This window comes from Elephas maximus, chromosome 7 (genome assembly GCF_024166365.1).
Source record: "Elephas maximus indicus isolate mEleMax1 chromosome 7, mEleMax1 primary haplotype, whole genome shotgun sequence".
Taxonomy (NCBI): Eukaryota; Metazoa; Chordata; class Mammalia; order Proboscidea; family Elephantidae; genus Elephas; species Elephas maximus.
In genome coordinates this window covers 137,149,643-137,163,137 of record NC_064825.1, presented here as the reverse complement: position 1 = coordinate 137,163,137, position 13,495 = coordinate 137,149,643, and the positions used below count along the sequence as shown (strand labels likewise).

The 13,495-nt window shown below is 60.2% G+C and overlaps 1 protein-coding gene across 3 annotated transcripts in view; it reads left to right on the top strand.

Annotated features, from left to right (window-relative positions):
* Positions 1 to 10,073, top strand: part of TSPAN4 (tetraspanin 4) — a 30,956-nt gene extending 20,883 nt beyond the window's left edge. For all 3 annotated transcript variants that reach the window (XM_049892935.1, XM_049892934.1, XM_049892933.1), the window contains exons 4-9: positions 6,945 to 7,136; positions 7,702 to 7,776; positions 8,632 to 8,733; positions 9,020 to 9,151; positions 9,247 to 9,330; positions 9,781 to 10,073. In XM_049892935.1, the coding sequence (XP_049748892.1) occupies positions 6,945 to 7,136; positions 7,702 to 7,776; positions 8,632 to 8,733; positions 9,020 to 9,151; positions 9,247 to 9,330; positions 9,781 to 9,849 (654 nt within the window). In that variant the 3' untranslated portion in view covers positions 9,850 to 10,073. The remainder of the gene's footprint in view (positions 1 to 6,944; positions 7,137 to 7,701; positions 7,777 to 8,631; positions 8,734 to 9,019; positions 9,152 to 9,246; positions 9,331 to 9,780) is intronic.
* Positions 10,074 to 13,495: the final 3,422 nt, after the last annotated feature.

Below are 13,495 nucleotides of genomic sequence, written 5' to 3'. Positions count from 1 at the left end.
CGTGGGTGTCTGTGTGACTGTGTGTCTGTGGTGACACTGGTGATCTAAGTGGGCATCTCTGATACGTGGGCGTCTGTGTGACTGTGTCTGTGGTGACACTGGTGATCTAAGTGGGCGTCTCTGATACGTGGGCGTCTGTGTGACTGTGTCTGTGGCGAGACTTGTGATCTAAGTGGGCGTCTCTGATACGTGGGTGTCTGTGTGACTGTGTCTGTGGTGACACTGGTGATCTAAGTGGGCGTCTCTGATACGTGGGTGTCTGTGTGACTGTGTCTGTTGCGAGACTCGTGATCTAAGTGGGCGTCTCTGATACGTGGGCGTCTGTGTGACTGTGTCTGTGGCGAGACTCGTGATCTAAGTGGGCGTCTCTGATACGTGGGTGTCTGTGTGACTGTGTCTGTGGTGACACTGGTGATCTAAGTGGGCGTCTCTGATACGTGGGCGTCTGTGTGACTGTGTCTGTGGTGACACTGGTGATCTAAGTGGGCGTCTCTGATACGTGGGCGTCTGTGTGACTGTGTCTGTGGCGAGACTCGTGATCTAAGTGGGCGTCTCTGATACGTGGGCGTCTGTGTGACTGTGTCTGTGGTGACACTGGTGATCTAAGTGGGCGTCTCTGATACGTGGGCGTCTGTGTGACTGTGTCTGTGGTGACACTGGTGATCTAAGTGGGCGTCTCTGATACGTGGGCGTCTGTGTGACTGTGTCTGTGGCGAGACTCGTGATCTAAGTGGGCGTCTCTGATACGTGGGTGTCTGTGTGACTGTGTGTCTGTGGTGACACTGGTGATCTAAGTGGGCATCTCTGATACGTGGGCGTCTGTGTGACTGTGTCTGTGGTGACACTGGTGATCTAAGTGGGCGTCTCTGATACGTGGGCATCTGTGTGACTGTGTCTGTGGCGAGACTTGTGATCTAAGTGGGCGTCTCTGATACGTGGGTGTCTGTGTGACTGTGTCTGTGGTGACACTGGTGATCTAAGTGGGCGTCTCTGATACGTGGGTGTCTGTGTGACTGTGTCTGTGGCGAGACTCGTGATCTAAGTGGGCGTCTCTGATACGTGGGTGTCTGTGTGACTGTGTGTCTGTGGTGACACTGGTGATCTAAGTGGGCGTCTCTGATACGTGGGTGTCTGTGTGACTGTGTCTGTGGCGAGACTCGTGATCTAAGTGGGCGTCTCTGATACGTGGGTGTCTGTGTGACTGTGTGTCTGTGGTGACACTGGTGATCTAAGTGGGCGTCTCTGATACGTGGGCATCTGTGTGACTGTGTCTGTGGCGAGACTCGTGATCTAAGTGGGCGTCTCTGATACGTGGGCGTCTGTGTGACTGTGTCTGTGGTGACACTGGTGATCTAAGTGGGCGCCTCTGATACGTGGGCGTCTGTGTGACTGTGGTGACACTGGTGATCTAAGTGGGCGCCTCTAATATGTGGCCGTCTGTGTGACTGTATGTGGTGACACTGGTGATCTAAGTGGGCGTCTCTGATACGTGGACATCTGTGTGACTGTGTGTGGTGACACTGATGACCTAAGTGGGCGTCTGTGTGACTGTGTGTCTGTGGTGACACTGGTGATCTAAGTGGGCGCCTCTAATATGTGGCCGTCTGTGTGACTGTATGTGGTGACACTGGTGATCTAAGTGGGCGTCTGTGTGACTGTGTCTGTGGTGACACTGGTGATCTAAGTGGACGTCTCTGATACGTGGGCGTCTGTGTGTCTGTGGTGACACTGGTGATCTAAGTGGGCGCCTCTAATATGTGGCCGTCTGTGTGACTGTATGTGGTGACACTGGTGATCTAAGTGGGCGTCTCTGATACGTGGGCGTCTGTGTGACTGTATGTGGTGACACTGGTGATCTAAGTGGGCGTCTGTGTGACTGTGTCTGTGGTGACACTGGTGATCTAAGTGGACGTCTCTGATACGTGGGCGTCTGTGTGACTGTGGTGACACTGGTGATCTAAGTGGGCGCCTCTAATATGTGGCCGTCTGTGTGACTGTATGTGGTGACACTGGTGATCTAAGTGGGCGTCTGTGTGACTGTGTCTGTGGTGACACTGGTGATCTAAGTGGGCGTCTCTGATACGTGGGCGTCTGTGTGACTGTATGTGGTGACACTGGTGATCTAAGTGGGCATCTCTGATACGTGGGCGTCTGTGTGACTGTATGTGGTGACACTGGTGATCTAAGTGGACGTCTCTGATACGTGGGCGTCTGTGTGTCTGTGGTGACACTGGTGATCTAAGTGGACGTCTCTGATACGTGGGCGTCTGTGTGTCTGTGGTGACACTGGTGATCTAAGTGGGCGCCTCTAATATGTGGCCGTCTGTGTGACTGTATGTGGTGACACTGGTGATCTAAGTGGGCGTCTCTGATACGTGGACATCTGTGTGACTGTGTCTGTGGTGACACTGGTGATCTAAGTGGGCGTCTGTGTGACTGTGTCTGTGGTGACACTGGTGATCTAAGTGGACGTCTCTGATACGTGGGCGTCTGTGTGTCTGTGGTGACACTGGTGATCTAAGTGGGCGCCTCTAATATGTGGCCGTCTGTGTGACTGTATGTGGTGACACTGGTGATCTAAGTGGGCGTCTCTGATACGTGGACATCTGTGTGACTGTGTCTGTGGTGACACTGATGACCTAAGTGGGCGTCTGTGTGACTGTGTGTCTGTGGTGACACTGGTGATCTAAGTGGGCGTCTGTGTGACTGTATGTGGTGACACTGGTGATCTAAGTGGGCGTCTCTGATACGTGGGCGTCTGTGTGACTGTATGTGGTGACACTGGTGATCTAAGTGGGCGTCTCTGATACGTGGGCGTCTGTGTGACTGTGTGTCTGTGGTGACACTGGTGATCTAAGTGGGCGTCTGTGTGACTGTGTCTGTGGTGACACTGGTGATCTAAGTGGGCGTCTCTGATACGTGGGCGTCTGTGTGACTGTATGTGGTGACACTGGTGATCTAAGTGGGCGTCTCTGATACGTGGGCGTCTGTGTGACTGTATGTGGTGACACTGGTGATCTAAGTGGGCGTCTCTGATACGTGGGCGTCTGTGTGACTGTGGTGACACTGATGATCTAAGTGGGCGTCTGTGTGACTGTGTCTGTGGTGACACTGGTGATCTAAGTGGACGCCTCTGATACGTGGGCGTCTGTGTGACTGTGTCTGTGGTGACACTGGTGATCTAAGTGGACGCCTCTGATACGTGGGCGTCTGTGTGACTGTGTCTGTGGTGACACTGGTGATCTAAGTGGGCGTCTCTGATACGTGGACATCTGTGTGACTGTATGTGGTGACACTGGTGATCTAAGTGGGCGTCTCTGATACGTGGACATCTGTGTGACTGTATGTGGTGACACTGGTGATCTAAGTGGGCGTCTCTGATACGTGGACATCTGTGTGACTGTGTGTGGTGACACTGATGACCTAAGTGGGCGTCTGTGTGACTGTGTCTGTGGTGACACTGGTGATCTAAGTGGGCGCCTCTGATACGTGGGCGTCTGTGTGACTGTGGTGACACTGGTGATCTAAGTGGGCATCTCTGATACGTGGGTGTCTGTGTGACTGTGTCTGTGGTGACACTGGTGATCTAAGTGGGCGTCTCTGATACGTGGACATCTGTGTGACTGTGTGTGGTGACACTGATGACCTAAGTGGGCGTCTGTGTGACTGTGTGTCTGTGGTGACACTGGTGATCTAAGTGGGCATCTCTGATACGTGGGTGTCTGTGTGACTGTGTGTCTGTGGTGACACTGGTGATCTAAGTGGGCGTCTCCGATATGTGGGCGTTTGTGTGTCTGTGGTGACACCAGTGATCTAAGTGGGTGTCTCTGATATGTGGGTGTTTGTGTGACTGGTGATACTGGTGATGTGAGTGCGTGTCTGTGACAGTTTGGGGAAGGGGTGGGGACTCTTTGTTGATGTGTTAATTAGGAAATAACTTCCTAACTTTCCACAGCATATGCACGTTTGGGGGAGCAGCTCTGGGCTGGGTTATGGGGTCCCTCTCTCCCAGGCCCTATAAGAGACCCTCCTTTCAGGCTGCCTGGAGAGACACTGTCCCCATCCATTCTTCCCCTCCCTGCAGCTCCCGGCCTCTCGGCACTGTGTCCTTCCTGTGCCCTCTGGTACCCTGTAGGGAGGGGAGGCGACGGTGCTCACTTTCCATTGACAGGGTTGTCTGCGTCCTCGGGAGGCAGCACCAGCACCTCCCCCACTCAGGGACATCCCAGGGTCCCCTCCTCCCTGCTATCGTCCCTAGATGCACCGAGTCCGAGTCTCCTCCACCCTGTCCCACTGGCCAAGCATGTGGCAAGGGAGCCTGGGTCCAGCCAGGACGTGGCCTGGGAGAATCATTGGGCTGGAGTCTGGGTCTCTTGTTCCTGTTGGAAGTGGTGAGCTGTCCAGCTCTGAGGTCAGGCAGGAGGCCAGGAGGCACCGGAGCAGCTCCTCAGCCTGCTTGGGTGGGCGGCCCTCTGGTGCGGGAGGTGCAGCGTGCCCCCTGATCTGGTCTGCGGTGGGCTCTGTGGGCTGGCTCAGTTGAGTCGGGAGCCCCTCTGTGTCCCTGGTTGGCCATGGGCTAACGTGAGCGTCCAATGCCCGTCGCAGCCTCTCCTGTACCGACGAGGGCGCCATGATGTAAAAGTGGCGCCCCCCAAAGACAGGGTGCGGAGTGTGCCCAAGCCAACCTGGCTCCTCCCTGTCCGCACCTCTGTCGGCACCGTGGACAGCGCAGACCCTCGGCCTCGCAGCGCCTCCATCGGAGAACTGCAGTCCTGTGGAAAGGGGTACAGAGGGGATCGGATTCCCCTCAGTGCCAGCAGCTCCCCTCCCTCCTGCAGCTGTGCCCCCAGCACACTCCGCGGCGAGGACAGACCCTCTGACCAGGCGCGTCACCCGTGCCTGTGACCCCAGACCCAGGTTCCCACACATTGGGTGTGCCTCCTCCCCGCCCTATGCTTAGCCTCTGTCCAGCCCTTCCTGGGCAGCCAGCCCTCCTCCCTCGTGGCCCTCTGCACCTGCGCACCCCCCAGTGGCACCCTCCCTCCACCCCACAGTGGCCACCGATCTTCCTCGGTGGTCCTGGCACTGGCTTGGCTTAGGACCTTACAGGGGTGTCTGGCCACAGCAGCCCTCCTGGCCAATCCATGGTGGCCCTGCCGGGCCCCACTGGGCTCGTGCAAGCATACCGTGAGGGCTCCCCGGTGCCTAGGGCCCAGTCACTTCCTGCTCTGCTGTCAGGTTCTTCCTTGTCCCCATCCCTGTGCTTGGTCTGGAGCTTCAGCCACCTGGCCTCTGGGAGAGGACATGGCTCTGGGCCTTGGGGCTCAAGCCTTGGCCTCCAGCTCTTGTGGAGGGCTGGGCAAAGCTTCCCAGGCTGGGAGCCCCAGCCCTCCTGCTCTCCATTAGGGAACGGGAGTCTGTGTCCCCCTGCCCCCCTGCCAAGATAGCAGCTCACTCTTCTGCCAGCCTGGCCTAATGGTCTCCCTCCCTGGGCTAATGGGCTGATGGGGCGGGGCTCCAACCACTCACCCTGCTCCCTCTCCAGCTGGGGGAGGGGCAGACTGCCCAGGCCCTGAAGTGCTGTGGGGGAGACATCTCTCCAACTGCCAGACCTCCTGGGGCAGAGCTTCCCAGGGCTTATGGTGCAAGGGGCCTTCCTGAGGCGTGGGAGCCCAGGCCTGGAGGTGGTGAGGGGCACTGGCCCACTTGGGCTCCCTGTGGCCCTGCGTACTGACAGTGGCTTCTCATCTCCCGTCTCGGGTTCCTTGTCTGGAAGGAAGGGCTTGACAGCCGTCTTTCCTGAGGGTCTTCTGGCCCTTGGTGGAGGCTGGGGCCCTTGGAACCTGCCCTGGGTGTAGGTGTGAGCATCAGGGTAGAGCGTGGGGGTGGGGGCTCCTGGGCCCACTGAGTCCCTGACTCCCTCCAACTCCCCGTGGCTGGGGCTGTGTCGCCACACAAACCCCAGAGCCTCTCTGGAGTCATCAGGGTCTCAACTTCTCTCCTCCTTCCTTTTGTTTTAATTGATTTTTGTAATAAGGAGCAATTGTGAAATTCCTAAGAGTCCCGTCATCTGAGAGGTGGGGGTGGTGGCAGTGAGGGTGCCAGCTTCCTGGGTGAGACGATACAACTTAACAATGAGGAGAGGCGTGCGGGGTCAGGCTTCCCGGCGTGAGGTGACTGCAGGGAATGCCCAGAGGCCCATGGGGTCCTGTCCCGTGGGGTCTGGTGTTTGAATCCTCGGGACTACCCCTGGGTTAGAAAGGACAGTGTACAGATTCCTGGGGGCTCGGCAGTCCAGTCATGGTACTGGGTGGGGGTCTCCCTGACGGCTCAGGTCTGGAGAGGCTGGGGGACAGCCAGCCCATCTGTGCTCTGTCTGCCCGGGAGTGGGCGAGGGTGCCCTGTTTGTATGTGTGTGGGGTGCGAGCTACATTCTGGGGCAGAGGGACAAGGATGGTAGGGATGCTTCCTGGAGGGATGGGAGGAGGCTCGGGTGGGGGAACAGGGGCCCAGAGCAAGTGCTGGTAGGGGCTGCCTCTGATGGCAGGGTCCTCACGGTGGGGCCGCCCAGGCCCACTTGGGGCCTGGACGGCAGGCGCCCCACAGGTCTGCTCAGGGCCTGGATGGCAGGCGCCCCGTAGGTGACCTGAGTGGGGAGACTGTCTTAGGCCCTGGTCGTGCACTGGGTGTGAGCGGCGTGTCCTGTCACTGGTGGCCTTGGAGGACAGGTGTATGGAAGGAAACCACCCGCAGTGTGGAGGGAGACTGGGGAGCCCACACAGCTCCTGCCCATGAAGATCGTTGGGGTGGGGGCCTGCCATGGGGGAGTTGGGGGGCTCCAGGGGCTCTGGCTTCATCTTGGTGTCTGGGCCCTGAGTGTGGGGATGGTGTGGCCCCTTGGTACCTCACTCCCCTCACTCCTCTCTCCCCACCCGGCGGTCCAGCTGGGGGGCTGCGGCGTCCTGGGCGTCGGCATCTGGCTGGCCGCCACACAGGGGAACTTCGCCACCCTATCCCCCTCCTTCCCGTCCCTGTCGGCCGCCAACCTGCTGATTGCAATGGGCTCGCTGGTCATGGCCATCGGCTTGGTGGGCTGCATCGGGGCCATCAAGGAGCAGAAGTGCCTGCTGCTGACGGTGCGTGCCAGGGGGACACGGGGTGGGGGGCTCCAGCGGGGAGGGGGCAGGGCCAGGTGCTGGAGTGGGGTTGCCCTCAGAAGGTGCTCAGAGCCTAGGGGGCCCTGCTTTGTCAGGATGTATGCACCCCCAGGCACATGTCCACACGCGTGACCTTTACTGCGTTTTGTCTTCTCCAGGATGGGTCCTTGACCCTCCCCCACTCCTTGTCCCGACCTCCCAGCCCCATCCCCCAGCATGGACTCCACATTCATCTTAGATAATTTAAAGGACAGTGCAGCTTGGGGCAGGCACGGGCCTGGGACCTGTGACTTCCGTAGTGGGCCTCGGGCAGCTCTACAGCCCCCGCCTGGCTGGGGCCTCCCTGAGCCTCTCAAACCTGGCTGAGCTGACCTCGTGACCGTTTCTGCTTCCTGGCCCCTGCCACCCACTCCATGTGCCTCCATCTGAATTCCCTTCAGGGCTGGGGGCTCGGAGCCCCCAGGGCAGTGGGTGGGGCAGCCCTGGGGGCCACTGTGCGTGTGTGGCCCTCATCTCGGTCTGACCCCGCCCCCCCACATCGCAGTTCTTCGTGATGCTGCTGTTGGTGTTCCTGCTGGAGGCCACCATCGCCATCCTCTTCTTCGTCTACACTGACAAGGTAGGCGGCCTGCAGGGACTGCCATACGCGGGAGGCTCACTTTCCCAGCCAGGTGCACACATGCCATCGTGGACGTGACACTCTTACCTGCAGGCTCACCCACGTGTACGTGTTTAGTAGTACTGTGCCCCATACAGTCCAATCCTCATCGTTCGCACGTTGTGTATTTGCGAACTCACTTTCCCCACTAATATCTGTAACCCAAAATCCGTCCTTGTGGCACCTTCGTGGTCATTTACAGACACGTGGCGCATGGCAGGCACTCTGAGTCTCCCATCACACATGTTCCTGCTGAGGTGACACTGCATCTGGTTCAGCCCTCAAACCGTCAAGTGTCTGTTTTGTGGTGTATTCAGTGCCACGCGTTCTGCGTTTTCATGCCTTTTGTTGGCGATTTTGCGGTTTAAAACGGCGTCTGGTGCAGCGCTGAAGTGCTGTCAGGCGTGAGCTACAGTGCTGCTGGCCGTGAGCCCCATGTTAACCAGTCCAGGAACTTGTTAAATAAGGTGTCCGTCTTTAAACAGGACACACAGAAGAGGTTATTAACTGGTCCACAGAACAGGACCAGAGGCTTGCGGGAACCTAGCCCTGCGTCTCCCCTGGAGCAAAGCATCCATGTTCGCTGACTCAGTGTTTGCAGTGACTTGGTAGAACACGGTTATGCGAACGACGAAGCTCAGCTGTACGCACTCACTGGTACACGCAGAGTTCGAGGACTCAGGGGCGCGCTCACTCCTCAACGTCCAGACTGGTTTCAGGTTTAGGGACTGCGCAGCAGGCAGAGGCTTGCAGACCTGCACCTGGTGCACCCCCTCCCCCTGTTTCGGTCTCACGTGAGCCCCGCTGTGCTCCCAGATTGACAGGTATGCCCAGCACGACCTGAAGAAGGGCCTGCACCTGTATGGCACACAGGGCAATGTGGGCCTCACCAATGCCTGGAGCATCATCCAGACTGATGTGAGTGGGCACGGGTGGGCAGCGCCGGGTTTGCCTCTCAGGCCAGGTGTAAAGGTGGGCATGCTGCCATTGGCCTAGTGGCCCTGCTGGGGAGGCTGAGCCCGCCCTCTGCCCCTGGGAGTGTGACCCCCAGCATACCCAGGGGCTCCTGGTCCAGGCTTAGTAAATAGGTAGGAGGCCCTGGATTTGAGCCCACTCCGACCAGGAAGGCTGCCTCCAGATGGCTGGGCGAGCGGGTGGGTCCCTCCTGGGGGCTCTGGTCCAGTCTGTGGTGCCCCTCCCCCAGTTCCGCTGCTGTGGTGTCTCCAACTACACGGATTGGTTCGAGGTCTACAACGCCACGCGAGTGCCCGACTCCTGCTGCCTGGAGTTCAGTGAGAGCTGTGGCCTGCATGCTCCGGGCACCTGGTGGAAGGCGGTGAGCCCGGTGGGCTGGGAGGTGGGGGCAGGGTTGGAGGGGAGGGGCCTGGAGTGTGGCGGTGGTCCTTACCCAACTCCCCGGTGCTGCTGCAGCCCTGCTACGAGACAGTGAAGATGTGGCTGCAGGAGAACCTGCTGGCCGTGGGCGTCTTTGGGCTGTGCATGGCGCTGGTGCAGGTATGCAGGTGGAAGACCCCTGCCCAAGGATGGGGCTGCCGTGGTTCCCCAGCACCCTTTATGGAGGGCCTCTGGAGCCAGGAACCCACACTGGGGACTGGGGTAGAGGATAAACATGCAATCATGTGGCGCCAGCCAGGGCTCCTGGGGTCTCTGGGCATAGTCAGACGGCCTCCACAAGGTGCTACCTTTGACATCTCCTGGATGGGCCACACTATGGCCCTGGGCTGAGAGCTCAGCTGTCCCAGTGAACAGAGGATGCAGACAGGAACCCTGGGTGCCAAGAGAGTGGGCCTAGGGGCAAGTGTCCACCCCAGGGGAGTCGGTGGGTGGTGGTCACAGAACTGCCTGGTGCTTCCTTGGATACTGGCCAGCCACTCAGGGTCAGGGTGCTGCCTTGGACAGCGCCCTTGGAGTGGCCCCACACAGCCCCTTCCCTCCCGCCCACAGATCCTGGGCCTGACTTTCGCCATGACCATGTACTGCCAGGTGGTGAAGGCCGACACCTACTGTGCATAGCCCCCCGCCCGCCTCTCTGCCAAAGGACATCACCCAGACCATGGTGGTGCCCTACCCCATGGACCTGCCCTGTGCCAGGCTGGGTGCGGTGGGGGGCAGGTGGGGCTGGGCCCCAGGACCCCTGCCCGGCAGCCCCAAGGGAGATGTGAACCCACCTGCGGGACTGAGGGGACAGTGGTGTGCAGGGGGCCACACGGGGACAGAGGTGTGTGGGAGGGCAGGGGGGCTCCGGTGCTTTTTTATACCCATGTACTTTCCATAGCAGTGTTTTTATTGCCCTTGCTCCCCGCTCTGGGAGCAGGGGGGTGGGGCCACAGGTGGGGAGCTGCGCTGATGCCCCAGCCCCCTGTGATGGGGTCAAGCAGGCCAGTCTGGTGCTCAGGCGGAGACCTGGCCCATCCACATTCCATGCAGGCAGCAGCGCCCCGCTGTATCTAATAAAGTGTGTGAGCAGCACCCCTGTCTGTTGCTGCCCTTTCCCCCTCCCCCAGACCTGTGTGGGGCGCCTCTGGGTCCAGGTAGGGGCCTGAGTGAGGGTGTGGGGACCTGGCCCACAGAGACCCCTCAGCCTCACTCTGCGGTACCCAGCAGCACCACCTCAGACCCCAGGGGCAGGCCAGGTGGGATCCACCAGGTCCTGAGGCAAGCGGCCAAGACAGACCCCAGGCTGGTGGCGTTGCATGGACACGAGCCACCAAGGACACCGCCCGGCAGTTGCATGTGCCCAGAGCAGCCCTGGTCTCAATGCCCATCTCAGGGTGGCCGGATGTACCAGCCCCCTATCCAGGCCAAGGGTGAAGCCACAAACACAATTTCAGTTCACTTTGAGGTTTACAGGGGCCTCAGAGCATCCCCTAGGCTCCTTGAGCCTTGGCCCTGTGCTAGGGGTGCCCCACCACACTGCCTCCACCCCCCATCTCTGGTCCCCATGTCCCTGTCTCCATCCTCCATCTCTGGTCCCCCACCTCCCTGTCTCCATCCTCCATCTCTGGTTCCCTGCCTCCCTGTCTCCACCCCCCATCTCTGGTCCCCCACGTCCCTGTCTCCATCCTCCATCTCTGGTCCCCCACCTCCCTGTCTCCATCCTCCATCTTTGGTCCCCCACCTCCCTGTCTCCATCCTCCATCTTTGGTCCCCCATGTCCCTGTCTCCATCCTCCATCTCTGGTTCCCTACCTCCCTGTCTCCACCCCCCATCTCTGGTCCCCCACCTCCCTGTCTCCATCCTCCATCTCTGGTCCCCCACCTCCCTGTCTCCACCCCCCATCTCTGGTCCCGCACCTCCCTGTCTCCATCCTCCATCTCTGGTCCCCCACCTCCCTGTCTCCATCCTCCATCTCTGGTTCCCTACCTCCCTGTCTCCATCCTCCATCTCTGGTCCCCCACCTCCCTGTCTCCACCCTCCATCTCTGGTCCCCCACCTCCCTGTCTCCATCCTCCATCTCTGGTCCCCCACCTCCCTGTCTCCACCCCCCATCTCTGGTCCCCCACGTCCCTGTCTCCATCCTCCACCTCTGGTCCCCTACCTCCCTGTCTCCATCCTCCATCTCTGGTCCCCCACCTCCCTGTCTCCATCCTCCATCTTTGGTCCCCCATGTCCCTGTCTCCATCCTCTATCTCTGGTTCCCTACCTCCCTGTCTCCACCCCCCATCTCTGGTCCCCCACCATCTCTGGTTCCCTACCTCCCTGTCTCAACCCCCCATCTCTGGTCCCCCACCTCCCTGTCTCCATCCTCCATCTCTGGTCCCCCATGTCTCTGTTTCCACCCCCCATCGCTGGTCCCCCACCTCCCTGTCTCCATTCTCCGTCTCTGGTTGTCTCCCTGATGTGGATGCTGAGTCTGGCCTTGGGGATGCTCTCACAGTGCCCCTGCCCTTGTCCTCACAGGGGGCCCTCACCCCTGCAGCTCAGCTCTATTTCTCCCCAACTAGCATCCCCTTGCGGTGTCTCCAGCTCCCTGTGCCCAAAGGACAAGGAGGTCACAGTCCCCAATCTGCCTGAGGGTCTGGGGGGTCCAGGGTGGGCAGGCCCTGAGATCCCCCAGAAGAGGGCTGTCCGCCTGTGATGCGGGTGGGTAACTCCCAGGGGGCTCACGAGCCGTGGGGCATCTGACACCCTGAAAGCTGCACTGTAGTCTCATCTGCCTTCCTGGCCCATGTCCAGGGTCCTGCCCTCTGTGTCCCCCTGTAGCTGTGTGCCATGGCCCCTGTCTCATGACTGACCTCTGACCCTGAGCCTCAGGCTGCGCCCCTTGTACCCCACCATCTTCTCTGCAAACTTCCCAGATGCCCTCCAACCTCACCTGATTCCCATCCCAGACAGGACGTCCTGTCACTCCTCACACCCATGAAATCACCAGGATCTCAAGAACCTGCCACGTGGTGCCCAGATGCAGCAGGTGCAGGGTCCACGGGAGCCCAAATGACTGTGTGCCATGGCCAGCACCAGAGAGGAGCTGACAGCCCCACCGACGGGGGCCAGCCTCCCTTCCATGCTATGCTGAAGGACCCTGGGTGGTGATGGGCCAACTACCCACGGTGACAGGCCATCTCTGCTCTGCTGCTCACTGGGGGCTTCACAGTGATGTGTGGGGAGGGAGGTTGGGCCCAAGGGGCTGCTGGAGGAACCGAGCCTGTGCCTGCAACCCTGCCTACAGCCAGGGCAACCGGGAGACCCACCACTCTGAGGTCCCTGGCCCATGGGCCACGCTCGGGAGGTGGGCAGGTCCAGGTGGCCCGTGACAGGGATTGGTGTCTGCCAGGTCCCTCTGCTCTGCCACGGGCACCCAGGTCCTCACACAGCCCCACAGAGCGGAACCGATGAGGGGTGGAGGTCACCCCTGCCTGGCACCTGCAGCGAGTCAGGACAAACACGGCCCCCAGGCTCTGGGGAATCGCACAGCTTGCCGACGGCACGAGAGGTTACACAACACATCAGGCTGGTGCCAGAGGGCAGCGACCAGGAGGCCTCGGATCAGCACGGATTACCAGGTTTATCTGCTTCAAGCAGCAGGCTACCGGGTGCCCCTGAGATTAATTACGGAGGAGTGGAAGCCGAAGGCTGGATCTGCTGAGCCTTGGCCACAACCTTGCAATTCCCAGAGGTTTTCCACCAGCTGCGTGCTGGGCCTGGGTGGGATCTGGCTGTGTGCGGCAGGGCAGGGACCAGACTGCGTGCAGCCCTGTGGCTTGGCCACTCTCCTTTTGTTACCCGTGGTGGTCACAGGGTACACATGTGGCCCAGTGAGCCTCGCCTGCCCCTACCCCAAGGCCACGCTCAGCGTAAGGCACAGTTGGCCGGTCCAGGGCCTGCTCACGCCCCAGCCACTGCTTCTGCTGTGGGGTGGGGGTCCCTGCGCCCCGGTTCCCGATGGCAGCCCCACACCTAGCTGGGCTGGTTTGGTGGTGAGCTCTGCACGAGTCTGCTGTGGGCATCTGGCACGTGAGCCCGTGTGCCCCCACAGCCTGGTGTGAGTGTGGCACGGACATCTCACAAAACTCACACCCCACCCCAGGCTGCATGTGGGAAAAGCCCATGCCAGACACCTTCTGGGCCTCACGGGCGAGGAGGCCGGGTCCCTGGGGCAGCCCTGTGTGAGCTGCCACCATGCTCCCAGCAGGTGTTGTGGCAGACAGAACAGATGTAG